Below are 27452 nucleotides of genomic sequence, written 5' to 3'. Positions count from 1 at the left end.
CAAAACAAAAGAAAAACAAGATCATACTTGCTTACTGTCCTGTATTAGTATTTAGTAAAATTTTTTCTTAAACTCGTAATTTTATTTAACAAAATGGAAGGATGCCATATAATGTATCAGAAAATGTTCTGATTACGCCACGCAGAAGATTTTATGTGCTAGGGAATTCTGATACTATCCACTTCTTGCACTGGGCAGTAAAACTACTTGCAAACTGAAAAAAAAAAAAAAAAAAAAAAAAAAAAAAAAAAAAAAAAAGTTGCCTCAGAGGACACTACAGTTAGATACAGAATCCTCAGCAACTTCTGTTTTCCTGAACAGAGAAGAACTCTGAAACAAGCAAATTAGCAGGAAGTTTTCCTTCTGTCTCCTACTCTGATTTTTTCACCCCTTGAAATCTATTTCATGGACTACAACTTAAATTCCAGTACATCTTTTCTTTTTATGACTGCTTCCAAAGGGCATACTCCATGACACGTATTCTTAGCACAGCCCTACTGAACATACTTGTAGACATCTAAACTGCAGAACTGAACGACCAAAAAATGTTCAAAAGCAGACCAGAGAATTGCACATGTTTACATGTATTTTTCTTAACTAGCAGAGTTATTCTCTACACAGTACTTTTTTTCTTCACGATGTTTCTTACATTTTACTGGCAAGAAAGCAAGCAAATAGGCAAAGAAGTTCAGTTGTTATAAATTTATGTCTAGGGAATTCATAACTCAATTATAATTCATTCTTAACTGTAGGACTGGGGACCACAGTGGCACCTTACAATGGTCCTTTACCTTTCAACTTCGCACTCTGCTCTTGAAGACGGTTTTCAAGGTCTAATTTTTGGTTCTCAAGCTCAGAAACTTGCTGTTTAAGATCTGGGATCACCTTCCAGAGGAAAAAAGGACATTTATGTACCTCAGCACCTTTAGTTTGAAACATCTCCAATAGTACCTATGAGATCAACTTCAACTGCAAGTAGTTAAAGACTGGCAGACGTACTGGGGAAGTGCTACTTGCTTGCCCAACTTGTGTAACTCTTCTGGAGGCATCTGCTGCTGGGTCATTCTTAAAATTGAAATAGTGAGCTAACTGAATGTTTGAACTGACCCAATACTGCCAGTTTTATGTTCTGCAGTTAAAAGGAAATTACACAATTAATTTTCCTAGGTCAAATTTTCCTAGCTTTTCCTTAACTTTGGGGGAAGAAAACAAAACCAGTATGTTATAAAATCGTTTTGTAAAAATAATATCATGCTTTTCCTTATGTTTTCAATTTCAGTAATTTTTTTCTGAAAAATATTCCTATACCTATACTTCACTTAACAGGAAAATAACACGGTATGTATGATCTTCTGGAATACTAGCACTTCCTTGAGTCAGGTTTTACACAGCACTAATAACCACCTTGACTTTTAAGCCTTGCCTGTGATTTATTAGCAATTTTACATGGTTAGCTGCCCTCTGGTGGAGAGCACCGCTAAACTACACAAACCTATCACCTCTCACATCCCCCAGGCATCTGCTTTTTTCACTGATAATCAAATCATAGAACTTTTCAACCTGAGAGAAAAGAGAGGCTTCAGACCAAAAGATGCTAATATCTATCCTTTGACCACAAGGGGAGAAGAGCACACCTAAACCATGTTGTCATGGCTTGGCCTCAGACTGAAGTCAAGCAACCACAGAGCTGCCAACTCACCACCACCATCCCCCTCCCACCCCAATGCAAAAAAAAAAAAAAAAGAAGAGAATAGGAAGAGCACAAGTGAGAAAGCTCATGGATCAAGATAAAATGTATTTAATACATGAAGGGAAAAAACAAGCCAAGACCAGCAAGCACAGCAAAGCCAACTACTCACCCTAAACACACAGTCACACCAGTACTCAAACAACAGCCACTTTGGAAGCAAAACACATTTTGTTTCTTCTTCCCTTACTTCAGTTCTTATAGCTGAGCAAGGCGTTACATGGGAAAAAGTTGGTGTGGATGTGCAACCTCAGATGGCCACATCAGTTTGAGCCTTGTAAAGTCAAGACATGACGCCGAGTTTTTGAGGGCTTTGTGCCACTGACAGTTTTGGATTGTACTGCCAACTGAAACAATCTTTACTTGACTACATCTTGATCTTACCAGGTTTTCTGAAGTTAGCCTGCTAACTTCAAGTCGAATACCATCATTTATGTCATTTTCCTCTCGAAATAGTTTTTGTAGATGATTAATATCTTGGCTAAGATGTTCAACTTTCAAGTTCAGACCTTCAATCTCCTTTTCATAGTTTTCCTTCTGAGATTGGAAGTGACTTTCCAATACTCTTTTAAAAACAAAAGGAAAAATGAAAAATTGCAGATGTAATGTGATGCAAGTGCAATAGGTCATGTTTAATACATATGAAAAAAGCACTGTGTTCAACATGCAGATATTCCATTACATCACAGAGGCATTAGAGGAGATGGAAGTCATGCATGCTGTCTTTGAGGAAATATTTCCCAGACTGACGCATACAATATTTATCTCATTGATTAGGTTGAGCTGCTGAGACAATCATAAAAGATAACGTTTGTTAGGCAGATGTTCAGTATCACACTATCAAGTTACTCATTGATTGTTCTGTTTATCTTCTAGACCACAGCATGGAGTTATGAAAACGTAGACACTGACTAACCTTGTCGCTTTTTTCAAGCCTTCATAAGCAAACCACAATTCTCCATCTTCATTTAAGTGTTCCAAGTCCTCTGTAGACAGCCTAGAACACAAGGCAGTATCAATAGCAGGCAGGTGAACAAAATGCATTTCTTAATTTTTTATTTTTTTTAAGGAGAACTTATTAAATTACCTGCTTCTGACATCTTCAAAATCATAGCTTTCAAGAAGCTGTTTTGTAACTTCTGACATCTTTTCTGAGGAAAAAAAAAAATATATATAATATAATGATCTCAGTAACTTTCTCATCACATTTCAAATTACATATGATTAGAAAAATCAAACCAACTTCTTCCTGAATCTGTGAGGTTCTTCCTTGTTACTCAGTGCTTATGTACCAGCAGAATACAATGAGGAACATGGCTGTACTTCTGAACAAGGAAGGAGCACTATTTAGGTACACTACCAACACAGTTGGTTTATTTGTATATTGATGTTTGTTGTTTTTTTTTTAAACATACCACACTTTCATTGCCAAGTTACTTCTTTCTGTTTCAAATCCAGACAACTGCTACAGTTACACAGATGATTTGTCACCTAGTGCTGGCTTCCCACACTAAATGATCCAGGTTTGCCATGTAAGACACATTCTCAGTATTGCACAAAGTGCGCGGTAGTGCTCAGATTAGGTACCCTTTATCAAAGGGATCACAGCACAGCAAATTATTCACGAGACCTGAGGCTAAAGACAGGCTGAATGAAGGCCAGATGATGTATTCTTTCCATATTTCTGAGACTTTATGAGATATTAAGTTCCATGTGAAGTTCAGACTGCTAGTATTGATTTTTAAACACAGTATTTGAAATCAGCGATTCTTAAAAAGGATACCATAGATCTGGCATTCAGCAACTGCTTCACAAAAACTCACTTGTTTTTTGCTTTGCACCTTGCAAACAAAGCTGTGAACAGAATGACATCACTATAGGATGAGAAAGATACCTGTTTTTTTTTTGTCAAAGCTACCCAATATTTTTTTAAAAACCCATCAATTTAAACCAGCCAGTTTACACTCTGCTTGGTAGATTTTCCGAATTATCTAGCACGTAGCTTACCCCTCATCTCCCTCTTCTGTGACTGGGCCTGTTTTTCAACATCCAATTTTTGTGTCTGCAGCAGTTCAATTTCCTTTTGCAACTCAGGTATTTTCTGAATCAGACAGAAAGTGAATGAGAAGAGCTAAGTAACAGTTACATCATAAAGAAAATTATTAATAACAAGAAGATCATGAGCCAGAAGACTTTAAATGTGTTTAAAGTCTCTGTTTTTTTAGGCATCAGTGCTAAACAATAATTTGGTGCAGTGAAAAATGATGTATTTGCGTCATGGATATGAGTCATAGAAAAAAATGTGACTTTACACAAAACCACTATTTTCACAGTCAGATTATAAACTATATTTATGAGAAACAAACTTAAGAAATTAATGCCTTTGGGAAAAAAGAAAAAAAAAAAGGTCTACACACTTAAAAGCATAAACATTCAGGCACAATCAGCTGTATCCTTGAAATTTTTATGTGAACAGTAACTTATATTGAGAACTACATGAAAAGGATGCAGTACAGTGCTGGATCAAATACAACTTTCTCAAAACTGAGGAAAAAAAAAAAAGAAAATAATCTATAAATAAAACATCTCCATCGCCTACTTGCTTTATCCAGGAAAAACTCCAAAATGAAGTGAGTCATGCTTTACCTGTACTTGTTTTGTAAGTTGTCCTACTTCTATTTTCAGGTCATCCTGAATGGTAATCTCTTGCTGAATTTGTTGCTGTAGCTGCGTTTTTTCTTCTTTGAGAACCTTTATTTCTCCCTTGAGCAATTCAACTTCCTTTTCATAGTCTTGTTTCTGACTTTGGAAATTTTTCTCAAGTATCCTAAAGGAGACAATGAGGCATTTGGAAGAAATAGAGTGGGCTTTGTTTTTCTTTTAACTTGAAGGATGTGTCTCAGCAAAGGACACTCGAAGGAACCGTGATCGCTTGAAAATGCTAGGGTAGGTCATCAGAACCAATCTACAAAATGGATGACAATGGGATATGAACATCCCTGGACTTCCTTATGTTCTCTTCAGATTTTGGGAGTGAATTCAAGACAGATGGAACACTCCACTTAAAGGCTAATTCTCTAACTCTTTGAGAGTCCACTTACTAGAGCAGCTCTCTGCTACATTCATGCCTACATTAAGCACTGAAAAGCAGAAAGCCCTATTGTTTTCAATGGCCCCTGCTGGAATGGACTGGCTTCCAATGTAATAGAGCCAGTAAGAAATGCAGAAAAACTAACAAAAAAGTTTGAAGTCAAACTGAATCAGATGGAGCTGAAGTCCCATACAGCTTCCAATCCTTACTAACAGTGATTTATTACACTCTTCAAATTTCTGAGGACGGCATTTATTTGGTATCTAAGGCTCTCTGTCTCGTAAAGAGTTAAACATTCAATCTGATAAGTGGCATACTGCAAAGCATCAAACACATGTAGCTAAACAGCGTGATTGTTAACACTACAAATAACATTCCAAAGGGAAAAAATGGTTTCTCCTTTATATTTTTAATCTAAAACACTTAGACACTGCCTTTCTTCAAGCTGAATCTAGTATGGTCATCAGCTGCTTTTCTAGCCCTGACTGAATACTGAGAATGTATCAGTTCTCAAGGACACAAATAAAGCAAGAAAAGTCTCAAACCTTCAATATATTTTCCTGCAACTGACTGACCCACAAACATCTGCACACATCTTTAATGGTACATAAAGTACGTTGGAATGAGCATCACTGTTCAAGAATGCTGCTAGACTCATAAATGACACAATCATAATTACAGCAGGAAAAAGAAAAGCAGAGAAAGGAAAAAAAAAAGTTGCTTCAAACAAATGAAATTCTGCTTCCATACATTCTCTGACTTTCTTCTTTTCGTACATCATCGAAAAGTTGCTTCGTGAGGTCATCCATTTTCTCTGTCAAAAAATATTGTGATATTTCAAAGAACTTCAATGCAGTGATGTGCATTTCTTAAAAAAGCATGATCACAATGAGAAGTTTTTGTTTTAATAGCAATCCTTAAGATGAAATTGTCTAAAATGTCAAGAACTACCCCAATAAACTTGGTAAGTAATGCAACAGAACAAAATGTTTCTGAAGCACCAAAACTTGATTGCTCTGAAGTACAACTGACTTCACATACTGCTCGTTTCCCATGAAGCTAGATTCTTAAAAACAGCTAATTAAAGGAAGGACAAAGTGCTGCCCCTGAGACAGGAAAAAATAGATAACAGCAAAGCTTTTGCTACTAAAACAAGAGATTTAATTTATGACATTAACAACACTTGCACTAAACATTTTAAAATCGTTTCAGAAAAAGAGATGCTTAGATACAACTTTCATATTACTGTAAATTAAGCACTTACATTGTTTTTATTAGACCAAAACTCATTTTAATTTGCTGAAAACCTGATTGTATGACTTTCCCTCATTTCTTTGAGATTCCTTTTAATTACTGTACCTTTCATTTCCTCTGTTTTCTCTTGCAGCTTTACTTCTAAAGTCTCCTTCTGTTCTTGTAACTCTTTATTCTGATTCTCAAGTTTCAGTATTTTCTGTACACACAAAAAGCAAGCAAAACACAGAAGTTTAGAAAGGAAGAAGAAATAGATCACAAGTTCTTACATTTGTAACAAGAACATACAGACTCCCTGCTTCTATATCATTCCCTGCAAAGTGAATATACTTGGTAACTCTCACAATCATGCATTTGATAAATCCAACAAATCAAAAACAGAACTAAAATACAAGCACCATGAAGGTAGGGAAAATTTACCTGTTCACTGTCCTCTTTATATTTTTTCCCTTTCTCCTCGTACGTTCTCTTTTGAGCAGCTAACTTTTCAAGCTCTGATTCAAGTTTCTGAATCGTATCCAAGTCATTCATATGAGTTGAAGCCAGGTTAGTCAATCGTTCCAGCAAGCCATGATTTTCTTTGCTCTACAATGAGCAAGACAGGTTAAAATAAAACAGGAAATGCACCACTGAGATTGTTTAATAGCATGCTGTCTTTACACATTCCCCTCAAAAATTATTGGGGAAAAAAAAAACAAAAAACCCTAGCACTATAGTTCAATCAGCCAAACTGTGCTTTTTGTGTAGAATTCTTCAGGAGCCATGAGAACCAATTCCAAGCATGTGAGCAATATAATCAGTGCTTTGCTTCTGCCCAGCTACAAAGGAAGTACCTGACCTATTTCTGCTCGCCATTCCAGGTTCGTCATGATTATTTCCATCAGGGATTGCTTCCATCAGTTAGATTAAAGCTACCATCTTAAAGGTTACTGGTATAGCTCTTACAAATAAGCTATGAAAGAAACTTAAGACAGAATTCCCCAAAGTTATGTTGAACTAGAGCAGTATGTAACACACTTCATTCTAATACAAATAACCTCATGCAGAGATTGGACATTTGTTATGAAACGTTAAAGAAGGTTAACTCTTCTCATTAGCACAGCTAACCCAAAATCTCAGTAACACGTGCCTCAAAAATACAAGGAAATCCCAGAAGATTTTTCCTACGTCAGATATAGGAGGAATACAAGTTATCAAGGATTATATCCTTCAAATAATTTGTCTTGTCAAATAAACTACTGCTACTGTAATTCACATAAGCCCCCAGTCAACATGAGAGCTCAGAATAAAACTGATACAATATTTATTGTAAAATTAGTACAAATCATAGTGACTGATGACCCTCACCTGTTCTTCTATCTTCTTCTGCAGTCGCTGAACTCTGTATGAAAGCTGGATGTTCAGTACAAACCGCCGAATGTTCTGAAACCTGCGCCTGGCGAGCCACGCACGGGCGTATTTCTGAAGGATCACAGCCTTGTGTTCTTCAAGCATCTTTGAAAGAAAGCAGTAACATCTGCCTGTAACTATCTGTGGCTCAACTGACATCAGTTAAAGTGTTCTGTGAATCTATCCGCATTCCTATGGTCTCAGAAGTACCAACATAGTAAGATATTCAGACTGTACACATACCTGAACAACTGCAGCATCACACTAAATGATCTGCATCAAGTACAAATCAGCCAGTTTAATAGCTAGGAGATTTAGATCTGAGCTGCTGTGCGTCAGCGTTATTACAATATTTGTACAGAAATAAGTAGAAGATAGAAGAAATAACACATGCAAGGTAAAGTAACAGTAAAGTTAAGTAAAACTTAAGTAAAAAAAGTTAAAGTAAAGTAACACTGCCTTTGTCTCCATCTTTCTTATAGAGTAATTGCTGTTTCCAGGTACTGAAATCAAGTTTTGCAATAGGCCGTACCTTCCGGTATTTCTTCCTTGCTAGAAATCCTCTGGTGTAAGCCTGGATTGTTACAGCAGCCACTTGGATGAGCTGGCAAAGTTTACGGACGAGGTAACCTCGGCAGTATTTCTGAATAATTATAGCTGCCCATGTTTGCTTCAGAGCTTGCACAGTTATGGCTTGCCTTGATTCAAAAGACAAAAATGTTTCCTTAGGCCAAATGAGATGTTTTATGCTTATTCCCTCAGTCAGACAAATCACACACACGAAAATAGTTTGGCTGACAATGAACACCACGTAGGACTATTTCCTTTTAGTGAAACACAGAGGCATTAATCTTACTTATGGAAACTAGTGGAACTAGTCTAGAATAACAAAAGTGAAGCTGTGCCAAGGAGGGGGAGCAACTCACAACCTTTCCTATCTTTTCTCACTAGCCATTATTCTCACCTGCCTTCATGAACCTTTCAAAGCCTAGATACAGCTATCTTTTTCTGCTGTCTGCTCCGTGAATGACTGCTACTGTTTCTTGGCTGGATGAAAAAGGCCTCTCAGGAATCTGAGAGACATCTGGACTCCACCATAGTACTTTCTTCAAACCAGCCAAACAAATGAACATTTTCAAGAAAACTACAATCAAGAAAAAAAAAAAAAAATCCACAATTTGGATTATTTTTTACATAAAAGCTACACTTCCAAATTCGTCCCAGGCACTTTTGCTAAGTTTGACCTTCCAGACCCCTTCAGGAGTGCCCGAACAACAAGCGAACTTATCAGCCAGAAGTACCGCACGGTCCGCTGCCCACGGAAGTACTGCTGGATGGTAACGGCCGCCTGCTTTATGCGCAGGAATCGCCGGCGCCGCAGCCAGCCCCGCACGCTCTTTTGGATCACGATGCACGCGTGTCTCAGTTTGTCTGAGCGCAGTTTCTCTAAGTAAGCAACTTGTCCTGCTCTGAAGAAAATTTTCGTTCTCCCAAACTGATACTGGTTAGGATCCTGAAAAATAACACAATAGATTTACTGCATTCTTATTTTTCTAGACAAGACACTCTGTTCCTTTTATGAAGTGTCACTTCAGCCAGCCCATTCTGAAATGATCTAGCCAAATAAGCGTATCTTCTCTCTTTTCACTATAGACAGGCTATATGGCAAGGGGAGAAATCCAAAACACAGGGAAGAAACAGAATATAAAATATCCAAATATCCAAACTCAGACTCTAATGGCCTCAGATTGAAAGGAGGATCTGGATTTATCACCAAGGCCATGAAAGCAACATCATTCGACTGAATGCAGTTCCTTGAGCTCAACACTACCCTATAGCACAAGTTTAGTCTTGAATTGAACTGTGAGAGCAAAAACTCACAGGAGAAATAACTTTTAAACTCGGGCTCTCTGACAAGTGAGTACACTAAGCACAGAGAGGTTAAATCATCTGTCTGTGAACACATCATGACTCAGCATCACAACAAAAGGTTGCTGACTTACAAGCCTATGTCTGACAAACGAAATCAGGAAAGATAGCAATAAGGAAAACATGTTATCTCTCCTACTTAAGGAGTAGGATACTAATCTTGGGAAAAGGGCCCTTTCATTAATAACAGATGGTATATGACACATATGCACTGATCCGTTATATGTCAGTGCAATGGATCAGTGCAGTTATCAGTGCAATGTGCACCAACCTGGATAAGCCGCTGCAAAACAGTCTTGCAGATCTGTTTCTTATCGTTGAAAGAGAGCTCCTGCTGCGTCATAAGGATGCTGTAGCGGCTGAAAAACTCAATGTAAGTCCATCTGAAAAATTGAAAGTTAGCAAATGCAATCCCTTTAAAAATGAAATACAATTTTTTTGAGATATGGAGACCTGCTCAATCCCTACCTGGATGGATAGCTCTGTGCACTAATTCGAATGGTTTCCAAAACACCACATGCTCGCAGCTGCTGAGCCACCCTTTTTGAGTCAAACCTAAAAAAGCAGAGTTATGCTTTACATTTGTGCTAGGCTTGGCACACTACAATAATTATAACAATTCTACTAACTGGATTTCTATTTCTGCTCATAGGACAAAGGGCTCCCTATATTTTGTACAGTATCTTACCTGTTTGGTTTTCTCAGGGGTAAGAGGGAATATTTCAGTTTTCTTCCTCAAAAAAGAGGAAGAATGTCCTTATTTCCATCTTATGATAAGTCCTTTTCCTTTCTATGTTAAGCATGACTGTTCACATTACCAGGAGTCAAAGGATCATGCCGAGGTGCAGAACTTACACAGAATTAAATTTCCTCAGCAGTCTATTGGGAAGTAACCGTCTCTAGGTACTGTTCAGCACACCAATTATAAATAAGATTGGTATATAGATATCTTGGTTCAAGACTGCCAACAAAAGGCGAGGAAAGAACCTTTCCAACTCTGGACCAAGGTGCACAAAGCACTGTGCTACAGAATCAATCCATTACTATCAAAGACATTTCCATGACTCACAGTTAGTGACATTGTTCTTCCCACGCTTTTCTAGTCTAATTCAGACATAGTTTTATATTATCCAAGCTGTTTTCCATCTTACTGCTATTACACAAAACAATCAGGTGTCAGTACAGGGACAGTGAAACTGTGACATAGGTCAGATACTTTTCACAGAGATATTTTGTCCAATTCCATGAAAATGGATTTATCCTACTAAAAATTAATTTAGAAACACATAAACTTGGTCTCTTCCTTTCTGCTCAGATATGTAGAATATACATGGCATGCATTTCACTTGTCAGCATATTACATTCCAACTAAAAGCTGTATACCTAAAACTAGAGAGCTACTATGTGGTTGCCCACAGAAACCAACAGCTGCAGCAAGGTCAGCTCCCACTTACAGTTAGTAGTTATCAGGTTGAACACAGGAGTTATGCAAACACAACTATCTAGCATGCAAGACTGTATTATAACATTAAAGTAAAATAAACGTGTGAAAAAGCCAAAGTTATGTTCGGTGCTGCTCATATCTTTTCTGACTTATAAATATGGACAAAAGGGAAACTCAAAAAATCGCAGTGGCTGTTACTCTCCAAATATGATTGGGTACTAATCCACACCACAGCAGCCAAGAGCAAACGAAAGCATACAGAACACTGTATTTTCACCCCAAACATTATGACAAATACGCAATATCTGACTTGAAAGTCTTCAGCATAATAAATTATTCCTAAGGTATCAGTAATAATTACTGAATTATTCTATTTTTGTAAGAATACATTCTTTTTACTTGAGCTATCTTGAAAGGCAAAATACATTCTCTACATGAAGCTGTTCAACAACAGGTAGCTAATGTGAAACACGAAAGTACTCTTTCCATTTTAAAGACAAGACAAAAGCTCAACAAGAACCACACTTACTCAAAAGGCTGCTTCTCATCATTTGGCTTTATGCATCGCACGTAGTGAGGGGTGGTTGCGTTAAGCGTCTCCATGAGTAGAGACAAAGAACTCCGAAACTAGAAAATATCAGACAACAGTTTTGCTGCTGAGATGTTTACAGCTAAGTAAGAAGTCTAATCTTAAGTTCTTTAATTTTTTGCTAGGTTTCAGATGGGCACTGAGAGATTTTCTTAGGGTTTCAATCTCAAACACAAGAAACTTTGTGTCCTATTGCACCCAACTGTCTCCTACTTTGAAATTAAACTCATACTCAGAGAAGCACTGCATCGCCACTGAGTTTTGTGCTGGAAATCAGATGCTTCCCAATGAACAGCAGGATACAGTACATAGTCTCAGACTACCCTGAAACTAAGAGCATCGCAGAGCAGCATTGTACACACAGTACCTTACTGCCAACTGTCATCCGGAGCTGCTTGTTGGGTGACTTGAGGACAGGTCTTGCAGATTTGATGCTTATAGTTGAACTGAAAGGCGAAATGGGTGCTGGATTGTCTTGAAAAAAGCTTGCACAGAGACGGAACTAAAAGTATGGTGAAAGAACCACATTAAGCCACAAAGTAAGAGCAATCAGAGAAACACATGCAACAATCCTAAACCTGCTATGGAGTACTTATGCACCTCGCAGACAGAACTTGACAACTGTGAAGCATGCCTGCAAAGGCCATTTCAATGTAAGCAAACATGAACAGAAACTAAGAATTAAACATATTCTCACACTATTTAATTTAAATTAAGAATATAGGTTTTAGTCAGTTTAAGTTAATTCTTAATAGTAAATCTACAACATGAAAGGAGCAGGGCCTGCAAGCAGGTGGAAAGAGACAAGCCCACATAGGACAGGAAGTTTTCTCTGCCCTGGCATTTCCTTAATCCCTTCTGAAAAACAAACGAAGGCAGCTGTTAATGCTAAGACACCTATTAAAGCCATGTAGAGACTATGAAAACAAAACCCTGCAGTTAAGTAACTGTTCAGTTTCATGGATTCCAAAACACTATCAATGGGAAGACAATAAAAACCCACAGGAACGTAACTAGCAAATGATTGTGATTTTGATGTTCAATATACACATCTGAAGAATATTCATTACAAATTAAGATGTAAATTAATTGATCCAACCTATGAAGAACATATATCCTATGCTTAGTACAGATCTTAACATCAGATCTGAATTAATTCCACTGACTTCACATCTACAGAGAATTAATCAGGACTGATTGAACACAAACCTTGCTCTCTTTCAAAATTTCCATCAAAACTTCATATACCGTATCCCTGTTTTTTTCCAGAAATCCTTCACATTTATATTCTACCTGTGCAAAGGCATGAAATCATTAACACCAGCAACACATGAACACGGTGGCATTACCAGTAAATAAATAGCAACAAACACTAAAGGAAGATTACCCAGCAGTTTCAAAAAGGTGCGGATAATATTTCCGCTGCAAATCAGTTCCTTTTCTGCATGAGACACTGCAGGGTGTAGGGTGTAATAAAGCTGGTCTCTTTACAGTTTACCTTATCAGCAAAGTGTTGAACAATGAAAGACGTGTTTGACATCCTCGGCTTTTCAAAGAGCGTGTTTTTGTTGACAAAATTATTATATAGCTTTTGAAGCCAGTTCTCATCTGTTCCATGGGGCAACTGTAAAAACGAGAAGGGAGATACCTTTACAAAGTTCAGTCCAAATAGTTTTCCAAGCAATGGGATCCCAATGCATTTCTGCTTAACCTGCTCTAGTGCCCCATTGACCACATGGTAAAGAAACTGAGCTGCTGAGTCAGCTTCTAGCTAAGAACCTACTTTTAGATTCTTAGCATACAACTGAAGTCACCAAACAGAGGACAGTTCATGTTACTTTTGTAATTTTTATGAGAGTTCATAAATGCAATCATTTTCACATTACCAAGCACTCTTCATCCAAAAGCTCTAGAATTCCCATTTTAGCTTCAATAAGGTCAATGACAGGTTGGTTGTCATAGAAATCTATTAAAGTCCATGGGATATCTTCCTTCATATATTCTTCTTGTTCAAGTTTAAAGACATGCTAAATATATGAAAATTATGAAAACATAAAGTTAGAATTAAGGAAACAATATATAAAATATCTCTTTTTTTCCTTATTACTGGATAGTCGCTATGCAGAAATAGCCACTGCTCAAATACAAATATCCAAATGGTAATTGCAACTGATAATCTCAAAACTGAAGCAAAATAAGACAAAGAACAATAACATGATAATACAAAAAAGAAGAACTAAAAATAAATGAACATACAAACATACCAGGTTAAACTGCTGCTGTAGTTTTTCATTGGCATAATTGATGCAAAATTGCTCAAAACTGTTCACATCAAATGTTTCAAAGCTGAGACATCAAAAAAAAAAAAAGCAATGCAATTGTACTGAAAACAAAAAACCTTCAGATTCAGATACAGATAATCTGGTAAGAGTTTGGAGCTAATCTAATCATTCTATGAAAATTTAATAGCCATAATCCTAATGAAGGCTGCTAAGGGATTTCAAGACTTCCCTAGAATATTATGTTACTGAAGATGACAGAGCTAATAAATAAATAAATAAATAAATAAATAAATAAATAAATCCAGAGTTAAATCTAAAAGAATTAAATAAAAATTTAAATGTAAACCTCACTCATGTGAGATACTAGTATTTATATTTGCTGAACACTCCTACTACTGTGGATGCAAAAGAACTCACATGACTGCTATCTTTTAGTAGATGAAACACTACGGATTTATTATCAGCACAAATTAAGAAGTGCCCACAACCCCATGGAAATTGAACTATGTTTAGGTTATAAAAGGATTATAGAAGGATTCTGACTTTACAGAAGCTTAACTCATCTAATAAATTTGTTTCTAGAAACGTTCTTACCCATAAATATCCAGAACACCAATAAAAGTATGTTGCTTGCCAGAGAACTGTAAAGCTTGGTTAATTCTTTCCACAATAAAGTCAAACAAATGAGAGTAGATCTTCTTTGCCAAAGCATCCCTTGCGTTAAGAGCCTGAGGTTTTGTCATTGGCTTTATTACAGTCTCTGAAGTAGTGATAATCTTTCGGTGGCACAACCACTGTGCCATTTTGTCACTGTTTAATTCCAGAAGCTCACAGAATATATTGAGATGATTGTCTTCCAGCTTTACAGAAGATAACAAATATTATTACATTTAATGCCTTAAATGTTGTCTAAACAGGGAAATCCTGGCACTACTGACATCAACATACAGGTTTTATCTTCTGCTCACTTAGCCTGGCAAAACAGTGAGAAGAGTTAAACCAAGTGACAGTGGGTGGAGCTACTGACATAGGAAATACAACCTTAGGCTGGATGAGGTGCACTAGACACAGACATTGCAAGAATAAGTTAGTCTATGTTTAGATGTCATTCCTTTTTGGTTAGCACAGTCTGCTGGGACACATTCCAACCTGTTCTGACAATGCTGTTTCCTTTATCCTGCAAGCAGTCCCCAGCGGCTTTACCAACAACTGCAAGGTAGAAGCAGGTTTCACACGAATACTCCCTTTGTACACATACAAAGATAGATAAATCTCTCAAGTTTAGTATACCAGATTTAACGCCGCTCTGAGCCCCAAAATTGAGAAGAACATTGCTGAAGGTATTTTGGCACAGAGTAGAAAAGAAAATGCTAGTATCTCAGTGAGTTAATTCCTTACATTGACGGATGACCTTTCATCTCCAACTGCTGTTATTTCCAAGTTGCCTAAGTGTAGGATTGCTGCCAGCGTTTTAAAAACATCCATCTGAAAATCCTCCTTCAGACCTAAAAACATCAATTCCTGATTATTTTAAATATCCAAATACAGTAGAATGAATTAAAATAGCACAATGCTAGATTATTTACTTTGTTGTGTAGTCAGTAGCTGTATAGCATTCCTACTATGAAGACTACTGTGAAAAGCTTTGGTTCAGCCTACTTTCTGCCTGATTCAATGAGAGATTAGACATAGATTCCTGTTTGCCTACCAATACCAGCCAGTCTCATATGGTCTTCATATAAGCCACATTAGGGCTAAGGAAGCTTCTAATTCTATTTCTTCTGCAGTATGTTAGCTCAATGGCCAAGCAGACCTCAGCCCTCAGTGTTTTTGATGATTAACAATGAACACCAAATGGCTAGCAGTTACTTGCTCTTGCCTAGTACTTTTAAAGCAGGCTAACAGTGTAAAAGACAGGTTATTAAGGGGAAAAAATTAGTAATAATTACAAAAAATATTAACATTTGAGATATAATCCACCTTTGTTCATCTCAGAAAAAAAAAAAAAGTATATATATAGAGAGAGAGAGAGAGAGAGAGTAGGTATCTTCAAGAAATTACCCAGTAAGGCAAATGTCTTCTGAGTCTCAATCATATTTGCTCTGTCATCAACTCCTTCAATAGTCGTACTGCCACCCATTCTCGTGTAGTTAAATTCTTCTGCGCTTCCTAGAGGTAAGAAGCAAAACTCATAATGCTGGAAAATTCAAGACTAGGGAAACCAATTGTTAAAGGCTTGTAACACTAGAAAATTGACAGTGCTATCCGATGCAGTGAGCTGGAGGTGTCCCCTTCTTTGGAGAGAAATCCGTGTGCATAACCCAGTTTGACACAAACCAGCACTCCTAATTCCTAGCAATCTTAGTAGTTGATCCAACAAGCAAACAGGAATGAAGAGTGAAGACAAAGCATATAGCTAACATTTAATTCTCCCAGATAGCATTAAAGCTTCTCCCTGGGTAAATGAATCAAGCCCCCAGATTGTCATAATAGCACCTGCCACCACAGGAAGTACTAGAACAATATTTTCAAAGGCACTTGATAATGCAGCATTCAAGTTCCAAGTGATTTGCTACCACCTTTAATACAAGCAGACTTACTAGCTGCATCCAGTTGTAAGTCTGTGAGATTTAAGATACAAAGCACTTGAAGTGCTAGCTTTGGAAAATTTAGTTTTTGATATAATACACTGCAAAGGGGAAGAGGAGCTCATTTTCCTGACACCTACCCAACTTAAGATGCTTGAATTCAGGTTGCATAGCAGATGCGCACAGCTGATAAAATATATGGTAATTTCTCTCATTCTCTGACTGCAGTTGAAAAAACAAAAAAAAAAATTACAGAAGAAAAACATTTGATACTGAACCGCTGTAAAACGATGCCAATACATGAAGGCTAAATACAACCACAACACAGTTTAGCAAAGAAATTGCCTCAAATTCAAATATCACACTTTTGACTTCAGCAAGAGTTTCGAAAGTGATACATTCAAGTATACTATTTTTCCATTACCATTTGCTGAGCTGTTAATGATTCCTTTTGCCTGGAAAACCACCTACTAATAAGAACTGAAAATACCAGGAAGAGCAGCTGTGTGGGAGTGCCAGCTGCAGCACTGCCCTGCAGTCATTCACAAAACTCTATAAACCGTCAATCAGGGAGAAGAGTCAAACAAGGATTTTTCATAGTATTTAAAAGCTAAGTACTACTAAAATACTGCTAAAATGTCACAAAGGCAGCTTCATAAAAGTACTGAGCAGATTATCATGATTATGCTCTGACACTGCAATGGGTCACACGTGATAAGCTCTGGCCTTACAAATTTTCAGCCAGTTTTGACCAGAGAATCCCTGTACTCCACATACGCTGCCTCTTTCCAGACACAAGTGGCACATGCCATTATTGTGACTGAAATACAGAGATTTTGCAAATACTTCTGGCACTGCCACAGGGAATTGTTCCTGAAATACGTCCTCCACTCAGCGTAAGGAAGCATACGGAACAAATCACTTGCTTGCTCTAAATGAGATTAGCTCCTATGAAAAAAGAAATCATGTGCTTATTAGACATACTATGTAAAACTTCACATATCTATTTTATCTTTTCGTATTTTCTATATGAAACCAGAAGAGCCAAAAGATTGTACATTAGTAGCTACATTCACACTGAGTGTTCTCATTTTACCCACCTGGAAGACAACTCTGGATTTCTCCAGCAGGTATGTTCTCATGTTGGCTCCAATGATTCGGTAACTTGGATCAAAACTGATTTCAGTGTATTTTCCAAACCGACTGCTGTTATCATTCCGTGTGGTTTTTGCATTGCCAACAGCCTACAAAATTATCGACTTGCAGAGTTTGTTTTACTCGTATATTTCATAAAAATAAATTTCTCAAAACATGACCCAACCACAAGTTGCTAAAATCTCAGTTCCTCAAGAATCAATCTCAGCATTCGGCTGTGAGATTTGGATTTTAAGGCCCAACTTTGAAAATAAGTCTCAAAGAGTATAATGGTATGTAAACATAAAGAATTAGAAACACATTCCCCCACTTGAGCCATTTTCTACTCCAACTAATAAAAACAGGTTGTTCGATTTTTTTTGCAATCGTCTATTTAACAGGATGTGATCAGATCAAACTTTTGCATCCCAGTGCTCCTGACCCGACCATCTCTTCCTACCAGGAACATTCAAAGGCTCCATTTCTAACGTAGATATCTAAGTCAGCTACTGAAGTGCCCCCCGTGATTTCAAACAGAGATGCTCCGCAGCTCTTGGAATCCTCTCCTCGGTAAGTACAGATTTGACAGCTGCTCTCTGAAGTTTACCTCGGTTATTGGATTGGATGCCAAAACTTTATCCTCCACATGTGCATTGCTGCTCGACTTACTCACGGTGGCAAAGTACCTCATAGTGTATCTTGCAGACACAGTCTTTCCAGCTCCTGATTCTCCACTGACTATAATAGATTGATTCTTGCTATTTCTAAAACCAAATAATCAGAGAGTTTAAATCAGAAGTGTCTAAAATGCATGCAAATATATGCAAACATACAAAAGAGTTAAACATATGAAACAAAGGTATGAAAACAACTGCGGTCAACTCATATGAGTTCCACCTTTCATCTGCTCTTCTGTTTCACATCTCTTTGGCTGTAATCTCTAGGCAACGTCACTGCTACTCACACAGTTAAGGCAGTTTTGGCCCTTGTCAGAAATGAAAATGGTTCCAAGTTATAGAAATCAAAGAATGATGGAATTGCCTAGGTTGGAAGGGACCTTAAAGATCATTGAGTTCCAACCCCAAATTCCTCAGCTGGTTGAGGAATTATTCCTTCTCTAGTTTAGTTAAGTTACACATTCAGAGATATTCACAATAGCCAATGGCACATACACAGTTAATCCAAATTACAATTAACAGGCTGCCACTTGACTAAGTGTTATTTGTAGGAGTAAAACAGCACACCGAACCTTGCCATTTGCTTGTATGCCTCTTCTGCCACAGCAAATATATGAGGATCCATGTCCCCCATGTTTTGCCCACTATACGCGTGGATAATAGCATCTCCATATATTGGCAACTGCTTATAGGGATTTATTGCAACCAAAATTATTCCTGCAACCAAGCGCACAAAACAAAAGGAAAACATAGATTAGTGCAGTGAAAAGTGGTAGCAATGATTACAATATTTTCTAAACCAAGTATACTATTCTGATCAACAAACGATTGCACACTCAAATCTCCACTGAATGAATCAAAAGGCACTTGAGGAAAACACTACTCACATCATACTGCAAACTAATCATAGCATGATTTGGGTTGGACGAAACCTTAAAGACCACACAGCTCCAACCTGTGGAACTGGGCTGCCACCCACTAGGCCAGGTAAGCCAAGATTACTTTCGCTTTTTTAAGCCTTGCGTTTGACTTTGCTTACCACTATAGGTGTAGATGAGCCGAGACTCCACGAAACGGACTTTAAGATTGTGCAGAACAGCGGGTTCGTGGAGGTAGCTGAGTGCTGTCAGGTCGTTTTCACCAACAAGGATGTCGGGATTTCGCAGAGGTGGCAAAGCAGATGGATCAACAGGGTAATCGAGCTCCTGCAAGCACAAAGGACTGCAAATAGCACAACATTCATCGCTTGCTTACGTACAAACGGATCTTCTATCTCTACATGAAGGTACAGGGTTGATGGAGCACTGCCTGATCTTTTCTTCCATCAGTTCCATACATCTCACTGAACATAAGGTACAGGGAATCATGAAAGTAAGATGGTGATTTTGTTATTTTTTATTATTAAAAAGGTACCCCACTTTTCTTTAATATTTGGGTTTACAGAACAGCAGTGCAGAAATACAGATGTCCTATTTCAAAATACTACATCAGTAAAAAACACAGAGACCAAAAGCAAGAGTTCTTCCATAAAGCAATAACTTTAGGGGAAAGAAGGTCAACAGCTGCCTCTGCCTTGCTCTTCTGATTTACTTCAAGAATGAGTTTTCACTTGTTTCAAAAGTCATCTTTCTACTTCCATATCAGTCTTATATACTAAGTATATAAGTAGGAACAATTCATCAAGACCTGGTGTGCCCTAAGTTTCTACACAGTGAACCCCACAGCAATTAAGGCTGTTCTCCTTACAGTTCCATCTTCTAATTGCACATGGAGAAAACGGTCTCCTGCTTTGTAGTCTTTTGTGATTTCTGCAGACTGCCAGACTTCTTCGCTATCAGGAATCCAGACCCTGTTGTACTGAAAGAAAAAAACAAGACAGCAGCCAGCTCAGCTATTGCCATAACACCGGACTACAAAAAGGCAGTTTTCAAACAAGTGCAGCCTAAATGATGCTGTGGATGCCAGGACTCTGTGGGATCACTCTTTGTTCTGACCGTTTCACTGGGGTATACCATTGTACTTTAGTTATTCTTTGTGAAAGAAAAAAGAGAAAACAGAGAGTGAGAGAAGAGACTCAATCTCAGATGTACTCATTCCACTCCTGTTTGGCATCTACATTGAGCAATGTGTGGAGCAGGATGCTGAGCAGGGCCAGGCTGCTGCCAGGCCCTTCAAATCCTCTAACCATGAGGAAAGAATAAAATACCCTTAGGGCAGAGCCCCGGTTCTTAGGAATTCCAATGGCCAGAGAAAGCATCTCATTGAGTAGAACTGAGACAATCACTTCCCCGGATTCAAATGCAAGTTACTGAACTTAGAAAGCACTGTGCCATAGGATGGATGTACACACAAGGAGGCCACACAGCCACCTTTCACCTAACAGGACCTCCTTACAGCAGCACCTACACATTTATATAGCACCTTTAACAGCAGTGAAATCACATTTATTCAGGGATTTGAGGCCATTTCTGACATGGCACCATCTTCTGTACATAGCAGAGAGAGCTTCACATGGGCCCTACTGCTTCTGTCCACAGAGCATAGCAGCATTCAGTCCCTACTCTCAGAAGCAACCATGGCATATAATCATCATTTCAGCATCATGCTGTTCTGATGGACAGAAGCCTTCATCCAATTCCCCTATCCCAGATCAACGCACGCTTGGTTTATCAGCTCCATGCTGTGGTTAAACAAGTCTGTGACAGCTGCTGCAGCTCCTCACTGAAAAGTTAACTTCAGACAAGAATTCATGGAGCTCAGCACAGCCACCGCAGGGACTCTTAAACCTTTCCATTTTGGTGCTGACACTGTTATTCCTGAAAGAAATGACTTTTTCATCCCCCTACCTCAGAGAGAGCCCTACGTGGCAGCATGAGCACACTGCTGGTGCTCCGAACGCAAACAGCAAACCAGAGGGTAAAGGGACCTGCAGAGGGGTGCCCTGTGGATAAGCCCACGCTGCTCAGTGCCCCCCAGCCTTGTAAGGACCTCCTGGTTAACATCATGCCAACCTGAGCTGTGTGTCAGGAGATGAACGCAGACCAAAACCTCTGTGAGATTTCTGTGCTGCTGCTTTCAGCACAGCAGAACCTCTCTGACTTGGGATACTGTGTGAAATGCTGCGATGAGCATGTTTTCAGGTATCCAATCAGAAGGTAAAAAATGCTTTTAGGAGTTCCTATTTAACGAGCAAATGAAAGACAGTGCTAAATGAAATCAGTTTAAGTGCCTTTTTCTGCGTGTAGAATCACAGAATGGTTTGGGTTGGAAGGAACCTCAAAGATCTTCTGATTCCAACCCCTCATCACTAAATGGGGCACCAGCTCAGCTGCTCAGGGCCCCATCCAACCCAGCATGGAACATCTCCAAGGATGGGACGCTCACAGCCTCTCTGGGCAGCCTGTGCCACCAACTCACCACCTCTCACTGAAAACTTGCCCTGGAACATGTAACCCAAATCTCCCCTCTTGTAGTTTAAATCCATTCCCACTTGTCCTATCCGTGTAAAAAGTTCTTTTCCCTCCTGCCTACAAGCTCCCTTTAAGTATTGGAAGGCTGATACGGGGTTGCTGAACAAGGCTGAACAAACCCGGCTCCCTCAGCTGGTCTTCATAGGAGAGGTGCTTACTGATGGACAAGCTGATTTCTGCGTCATTCCTGCACAGTTCTGGCTTTTAAAGGCACATACGCACCTATCCACAGCTGTTACACAGAATTCTTCGCTGTCATTTCACGCATCAAGAACACCGGAACCAAAGACCCTCAGCAGAACTGGGCACGTTCCCGAGTCAGCGAACGGACCGCAGCGGGTCACAGCCGAGAAGCGGAGGACGACAAACAGGTCAGAGCAGCGCTGATCCATCGGGAACCGCCCCGCGGGGCAGGAGCCTCCATTGGCAAACAGGCAGCGCGGCGCTGCCCCGCAGGTAAACGCTGCGATCGCATCGCTCCGCTCCCCCGGCACGGCCGCCCGCAGCGGGGCTCACGCGGCACAGCGAAAGGCAAAGCGGGGCTGGGACGGCACCCGGGCGGGCGATAGGAGAGAGGGGGTCGACGGAGCTGCGATTTCACACGTTGTTTGTTACTCGGAGTTAAGCAAACACCTCCACCCCGCAACGCCGCGCCGACGACGTGAGAAGTGGGAAGCGCTGCCCCAGCCGCGCTAAGGAGGAAGGACGCTCGTTTTAACCTCCAAAACTGCACAGCCACGCTCGGAAAACGCGTGCTGAAACAGCGAGAAGGGGAAGCGGCATCACCCGGCACCGCGCGGGGACCCGGAGCGGCTCCGCCTCCGCTTCGGCCAACTTTATCGCTACCTGACGTGGCCGAGCAGCCGCGCGGCTGCACGAGCCGCCCCCGGGAGCTCCTCTCGGCCGCCCCCCACCTCGGGCCGCACCCCTCGCAGTGCCCCGCTCACCTGCGTGTAAAGCTCGGCCAGCGCCATGGGCGCAGCTTTGCCGGGACGGACGGCCGACCGAGCCTCCGCCCGCCCCGGACCGCGCCGTCCGGATCCCCGCCCTGCCCCGGGGAGGAGCGCGCCCCCAGGCTGCCACGCCGCTCACCTGGCCGAGCCCGGGCCCGATAGCTCCCGCAGCGGTCACTGGGTGTTAAGGCATCCTTAAACGCGTGTGTGTTGGGAGGTACGGGCAGCGCAGGTGTGTGATTACAGGGGAACGGGTGAGCTCGGGGATGACGTGCGGGCGCTGTGCCTCGAGGGCTCCTGGAGTAGAGCTTGAGGAGCTGAGAATGAGGAATGCCCGGGGAGCAGCCCCTTCCCAATAAGGAAAACCAACGGAAACACGAAACGCCACGGAGTTATTCTAGGATCAGAAAACAGAATAGAACGAATAGGTTCGTATATAGGTAGTATATGTAAATGTTATTTACGGGGAGGAGGATTTGGATAAGTAGAGCAATTGGTTTGGACTGATGGAAACACGCGGAGCGCCGCCTCTCCTCCATGAAGGCTCTCCGGGAGCTCCAGGCAGCCGGCAGGAGGCACAGCTGCAGCCCCCAGCGAGAGCTGGGCACCAAGCAGAATCACAGAACGGCCGGGGTTGGAAGGGACCTCACGGATCGTCAGTCTCCCACCCCCCTGCCACATGCAGGACCAGCACTAATACTATTTAATACTATCCCCATTTAATACTAGACCAGGGCACAACTCAGGCACAAGCCTGACAGCCACCTGCTCAGAAACAAACAAACAGACCCGAATGAACAAACAAACACCCCACAACCACAGTAAATCTTACAGCTGTATTTTTATTTGGACGTTTTCCAGTGATAGCTATTAGGCTACAGCTTTTATGATGCATACATTTACTAAGTACAACATCGGACACTACGACAGATCAGAGCTCAGATCATTCTGACAAGGTTTTGGTTTCATCTATGTACTGTAGTGGTATTGAGTGAAAATCTGTGTTTCAAGGCTTTGATTTACCAGGTGAAATCTGGGCATCTTAAAAAAACCCAACATGTTTACCCCTAGTACTTGTATGGTATCTGAAATGCGTTCAGTTTAAATCAGAGACCTTCCCATTGCAAATGCTGGTGTTTCCGAGTTAGGAACAGATGTTACTGCTCATCAACCCACTTTTCAACGCTGAGATTGATCCTATTTTGTTCTCCTCCTGATAAGTAGAACAGATTATTCACACTGAATGGACTTAAGCACTTCCGTGTTCCATCCCAGATTGAAGTCTGAGAAACAATTTTCACAATTTGGATAGAAGACCGTGTGCTAAGCATCAGAAATAAAACAATCACTGGAAGAAAGGTACACCAAACAGAATGAGGTAATTGTGCAAAATCTCTAGAATAACTGTATATCATTCTAAGGGCTCTTTGAGAATCGTTTTTTCCAGCATCCAATAGAATCTATTATAGCAATAGATAATAAATTAAAATATAAAAGATATGTCCACATGAAAAGAACATAACCATGATTCAAAGGAAAAAAAATAGTTGTTCAAATAACTCTGCATCCTATTCAATGGTTAAAGAGATATTAGTCCTAAAGTGAAAGTCATATTATACACTGACACTAAAATTTTACTTCTGAAAAGTGCATGTAAAATACTGCCAGGTAAAATATTAGATGATTTACCAATTACACATCTTTTTCAACCCCAAAGTAGTTTCCTTCCAAACATGTCGAGCAGCATCTACTTTTAAATTGATATAAAAGTAATACCAGTCAAACCACTGAGTTCAAGGATAACATCTATAAATTACTAACCACTACTTTCTTAAGGAAACAGATACAGTAAGGCTTTTTACAGGTAAACAAACTTTAGAAATCAACAAAAATACAGTTAGGCATACGTTTTAATACACCAATGCTTACGTAGTGGATACGTTTCCTGATAGAGAGTATGAGCATACTGTAATGCCAATTTCTATGCTTTCCAATAAGGAGAAAATTGTGTAGGTCAGCACGTTCTGATATATCGTCCTCCCTACCCTTGGATGTGAAGGCCTTCCCATTACATTCTCTCAAGTACAGTACCCTAAAAGTCTGAAAGCCACGATACCCCACTGTTAGTACATTAGATCTTATTTGGAGCCACTCAGCAGCAGATGTAGTTCAGAAATCAAGTAATATTAACAACAACAAAAAAATGTTTGGTGTACCATGCGTAGAAAGACAACCGAAACCATCAGCAGGGATCGTTCCAAATATCTGTGCAATGAAATATTCAGTTCTTGCAAATGTCGGCATGGTCCATCAAACACAGCATGGGTTTTACGCCTCTGAAAATAAGAGAATGTGAGCATCTTTAGATGATACAGCTGAAGCTCAGGCTGCCTCTGTTCCCCATTTTAGCAACCGTATCAACAGTATGTCTGCCTCTGAAGTCAAACACAGCTGAAACGTTTCTGTCTGCCTGGAAGCAATCTTTTTTCTGTGAGTTTGCAGGCAAACACTAAGTACCAAACAGACTAATAGTGTACCTCTAGACTATTTCTCAATATTTTTAATGCTAAGTTGCTAATTTTTATCATAGATAAAAAATATTGCACAATGCAACAGAGTAATGTGAGTGTCTTTTTTTTCCCACGTGTGTATTTGAGCCACACACCACAAAGGACACGTTGTAAAGTTCAAGACTGGAACCTTACGGAGGGCCTCTGCCCACGTGTTGCACATTGTGAAATGTGAATTCTGTAACACATCCAAGGAGTGTGAGACAGAAAACCCTCCCGACTGGATGTGCAATATCCAATTGAACTCTGTTTCTCATTACGCACTCTGGATCTCCAGCCATTCAATCAGCACCAATGGCAGTCAATGACAGCATCAGAGTCAAAACGTACTTTGCGTTTTTGTTGGCCAACCTTCCAAGGAATGAGTCCTGCACCACCACAGAAGTTTTCTGTTAGCTTTTCCTCTCAAATACAAATATGAAGGAAAACATATATACATATTCTTAAAGTTTTTTTTTTTTTTAGAGGTGGCAACAAAATACGTTATACTGAAAATGCACACTGTCATCTCTGGGGTCTACAAACAAAGAACATTGGACGTGCTACAAAATCTAAATAAATACAAAAATCATGACTCATTTCTGATAATCTGCTTCAAGATTTTGTATTCTCAGATAACTACTTAAAAAAAAAAAAAAAGCAAAACCAAAAAAAAAACCCTAAACATGTAATTTCCAGTGTACTACTTGTGCTTAGTTACCATTTTCCTTTACAGGTGATATTTGATAACATCTGCAAAAATCCAGTTAGAATAACAGACTGCATTGGACTGTAAATAAGGTTGACAACCAAAAAAGAAGTATCTTATTTTTAGTGCCTAGCATGATACTGTCATACATTTAAAAGAACTCAATATGCAGCAGCAATTTAATATGCTTGGTAAACCACATTACTAACAAATGAACATCTATGTTATAGCATACAGTAAGCTATAAGACTTATCACTAGAATTTATGTCAAACTGACATAAATAAGTGGTTTAAGAAATCATTTTTTATATTGCAAGTTTTTGCTTCTCCATTCCAGTTTTTACAAATTAAAGGTAACAGGTTCCCAAGTAACTGCATATTCTACTACAAAATGCCTTACTTTTACGTCTTCCATGTGAGGACTGGACTGTCCCAATTGGTCCCTGCCCATGAGAAGGTTATACATGGAGTTTAATTTACACTATTTAAATATGTTACTAAAGATCTAAAAATGTCTCTAAACAGCTGAAGACACAATTTTTGTCCAAACCCAATTTCCATTTCTGGAAACACATGAATCAGTAATGTCCTCGTAAGTGCAATGACTGAACACAAACGCACATCTTTCTATCAGCCTTCAATCTGTGGTGCTGCTGTGTAGTTTCCCAGCTACCTTTACAACAAATCTGAGCATACAGGGACTGTTTGTTCAAAAATGTGTTTTCAGTGGCTCACTACATTTAATGGGTAATGGTATCAGGCAAACAACTCTCCATCTAACACTGACAGAACATCCTTGGGATCAGACACGTGATATGAAGCCCAGCCCCAAACTGGCTGGGATCTGGATGGTTTCTAATGCCAGGGAGGATGGATTAAATGGAAAAGTAACAGGAAAGATGTGTTTGGCATCCATGAGCAGTTGAGGAGAGTCCTTCCTGTCTCGCAGACGCAGCTGTAAAGATAAGAAAGGGATTACATTAGCATTTAGCCCCTTCACTGATAACAATCATCTTGTGGTGTTACTAGGTGTTACTCTATCTGCGTGTACAGATGTGTGTGTACACAGACACATACACTGTGGTAATCTATAACACTTGTAACAATTAAATGATTAAAATATGGTTAATTTTGGCATTAATTTTGCATATCTTTCTCTTATAATACAATCTGAAGATATTTCGATTCCTTGCAAAAGGGAAAACTTAGGCACTATCTGATAACCACATCTTTTCAGTGAGCAGAATTACAGTTTTGCCTCAGTTCTACCTTCCCATTTTCCCTTATCGTGCTAGCAATGCAACTAGATTTGCAACAAACCAGAAAGATCATTGTTTCGTTTCTTTTGCTCTACCTGCTTTTTTATTTTGGAATTTGGGGAACTCTTTGTTTTCATAAATATATACAATATTAAAAGAACAAAATGAAGAGCTCTGGAATGCACACAGGCCTCACTTTTCAAAGCAGTTGGAACTTCTCTTGCAGACACAGGTCTGACAGAAGTAAATTTGCATTTGTAAATGTTATCATTTGAAAAGTGGGTATTTAAATGTGTTTGCATATACACAAATAGGCAACCACAAAAACCTCTCACCTTCTGGAAATCTCATACATACTGTGAGAGAAACTAACATTCCCTTCCAAAT

General features: G+C 39.5%; 2 protein-coding genes across 11 annotated transcripts in view; both read right to left on the bottom strand.

Moving 5' to 3' along the window:
- The window catches only part of MYO5C (myosin VC), a 31967-nt gene extending 9243 nt beyond the window's left edge, over positions 1-22724 (bottom strand). For 2 of the 4 annotated variants that reach the window (XM_085234358.1, XM_010717250.4), the window contains exons 1-30: positions 22542-22723; positions 19871-19981; positions 19164-19329; positions 18697-18841; positions 18055-18211; positions 17414-17557; positions 16454-16535; positions 15787-15894; positions 15124-15230; positions 14320-14585; positions 13708-13789; positions 13330-13470; positions 12942-13067; positions 12653-12736; positions 11811-11945; positions 11384-11481; positions 9879-9965; positions 9682-9793; positions 8783-8994; positions 8014-8179; positions 7440-7586; positions 6513-6677; positions 6198-6291; positions 5589-5652; positions 4394-4574; positions 3755-3848; positions 2835-2898; positions 2664-2744; positions 2132-2312; positions 792-885 (exon numbers count right to left, since the gene is read on the bottom strand). In XM_085234358.1, the coding sequence (XP_085090484.1) occupies positions 792-885; positions 2132-2312; positions 2664-2744; positions 2835-2898; positions 3755-3848; positions 4394-4574; positions 5589-5652; positions 6198-6291; positions 6513-6677; positions 7440-7586; positions 8014-8179; positions 8783-8994; positions 9682-9793; positions 9879-9965; positions 11384-11481; positions 11811-11945; positions 12653-12736; positions 12942-13067; positions 13330-13470; positions 13708-13789; positions 14320-14585; positions 15124-15230; positions 15787-15894; positions 16454-16535; positions 17414-17557; positions 18055-18211; positions 18697-18841; positions 19164-19329; positions 19871-19981; positions 22542-22568 (3721 nt within the window). In that variant the 5' untranslated portion in view covers positions 22569-22723. Of the gene's footprint in view, positions 1-791; positions 886-2131; positions 2313-2663; positions 2745-2834; positions 2899-3754; positions 3849-4393; positions 4575-5588; positions 5653-6197; positions 6292-6512; positions 6678-7439; positions 7587-8013; positions 8180-8782; positions 8995-9681; positions 9794-9878; positions 9966-11383; positions 11482-11810; positions 11946-12652; positions 12737-12941; positions 13068-13329; positions 13471-13707; positions 13790-14319; positions 14586-15123; positions 15231-15786; positions 15895-16453; positions 16536-17413; positions 17558-18054; positions 18212-18696; positions 18842-19163; positions 19330-19870; positions 19982-22541 lie in introns of all 4 variants that reach the window. The other 2 variants (XM_085234357.1, XM_085234356.1) reach the window with 2 other exon arrangements.
- A 645-nt stretch (positions 22725-23369) lies between these two features.
- MYO5A (myosin VA) overlaps positions 23370-27452 on the bottom strand; it is a 95253-nt gene continuing 91170 nt past the window's right edge. For all 7 annotated transcript variants that reach the window (XM_085234350.1, XM_085234349.1, XM_085234352.1 and 4 more), the window contains one exon: positions 23370-26761. In XM_085234350.1, the coding sequence (XP_085090476.1) occupies positions 26609-26761 (153 nt within the window). In that variant the 3' untranslated portion in view covers positions 23370-26608. The remainder of the gene's footprint in view (positions 26762-27452) is intronic.

Source organism: Meleagris gallopavo, chromosome 12 (genome assembly GCF_905368555.1).
Source record: "Meleagris gallopavo chromosome 12, MGAL_WU_HG_1.1, whole genome shotgun sequence".
In the NCBI taxonomy this organism is placed as follows: Eukaryota; Metazoa; Chordata; class Aves; order Galliformes; family Phasianidae; genus Meleagris; species Meleagris gallopavo.
Note: the sequence above shows the minus strand (reverse complement) of the source record. Positions and strands in the feature narration are given on the sequence as shown.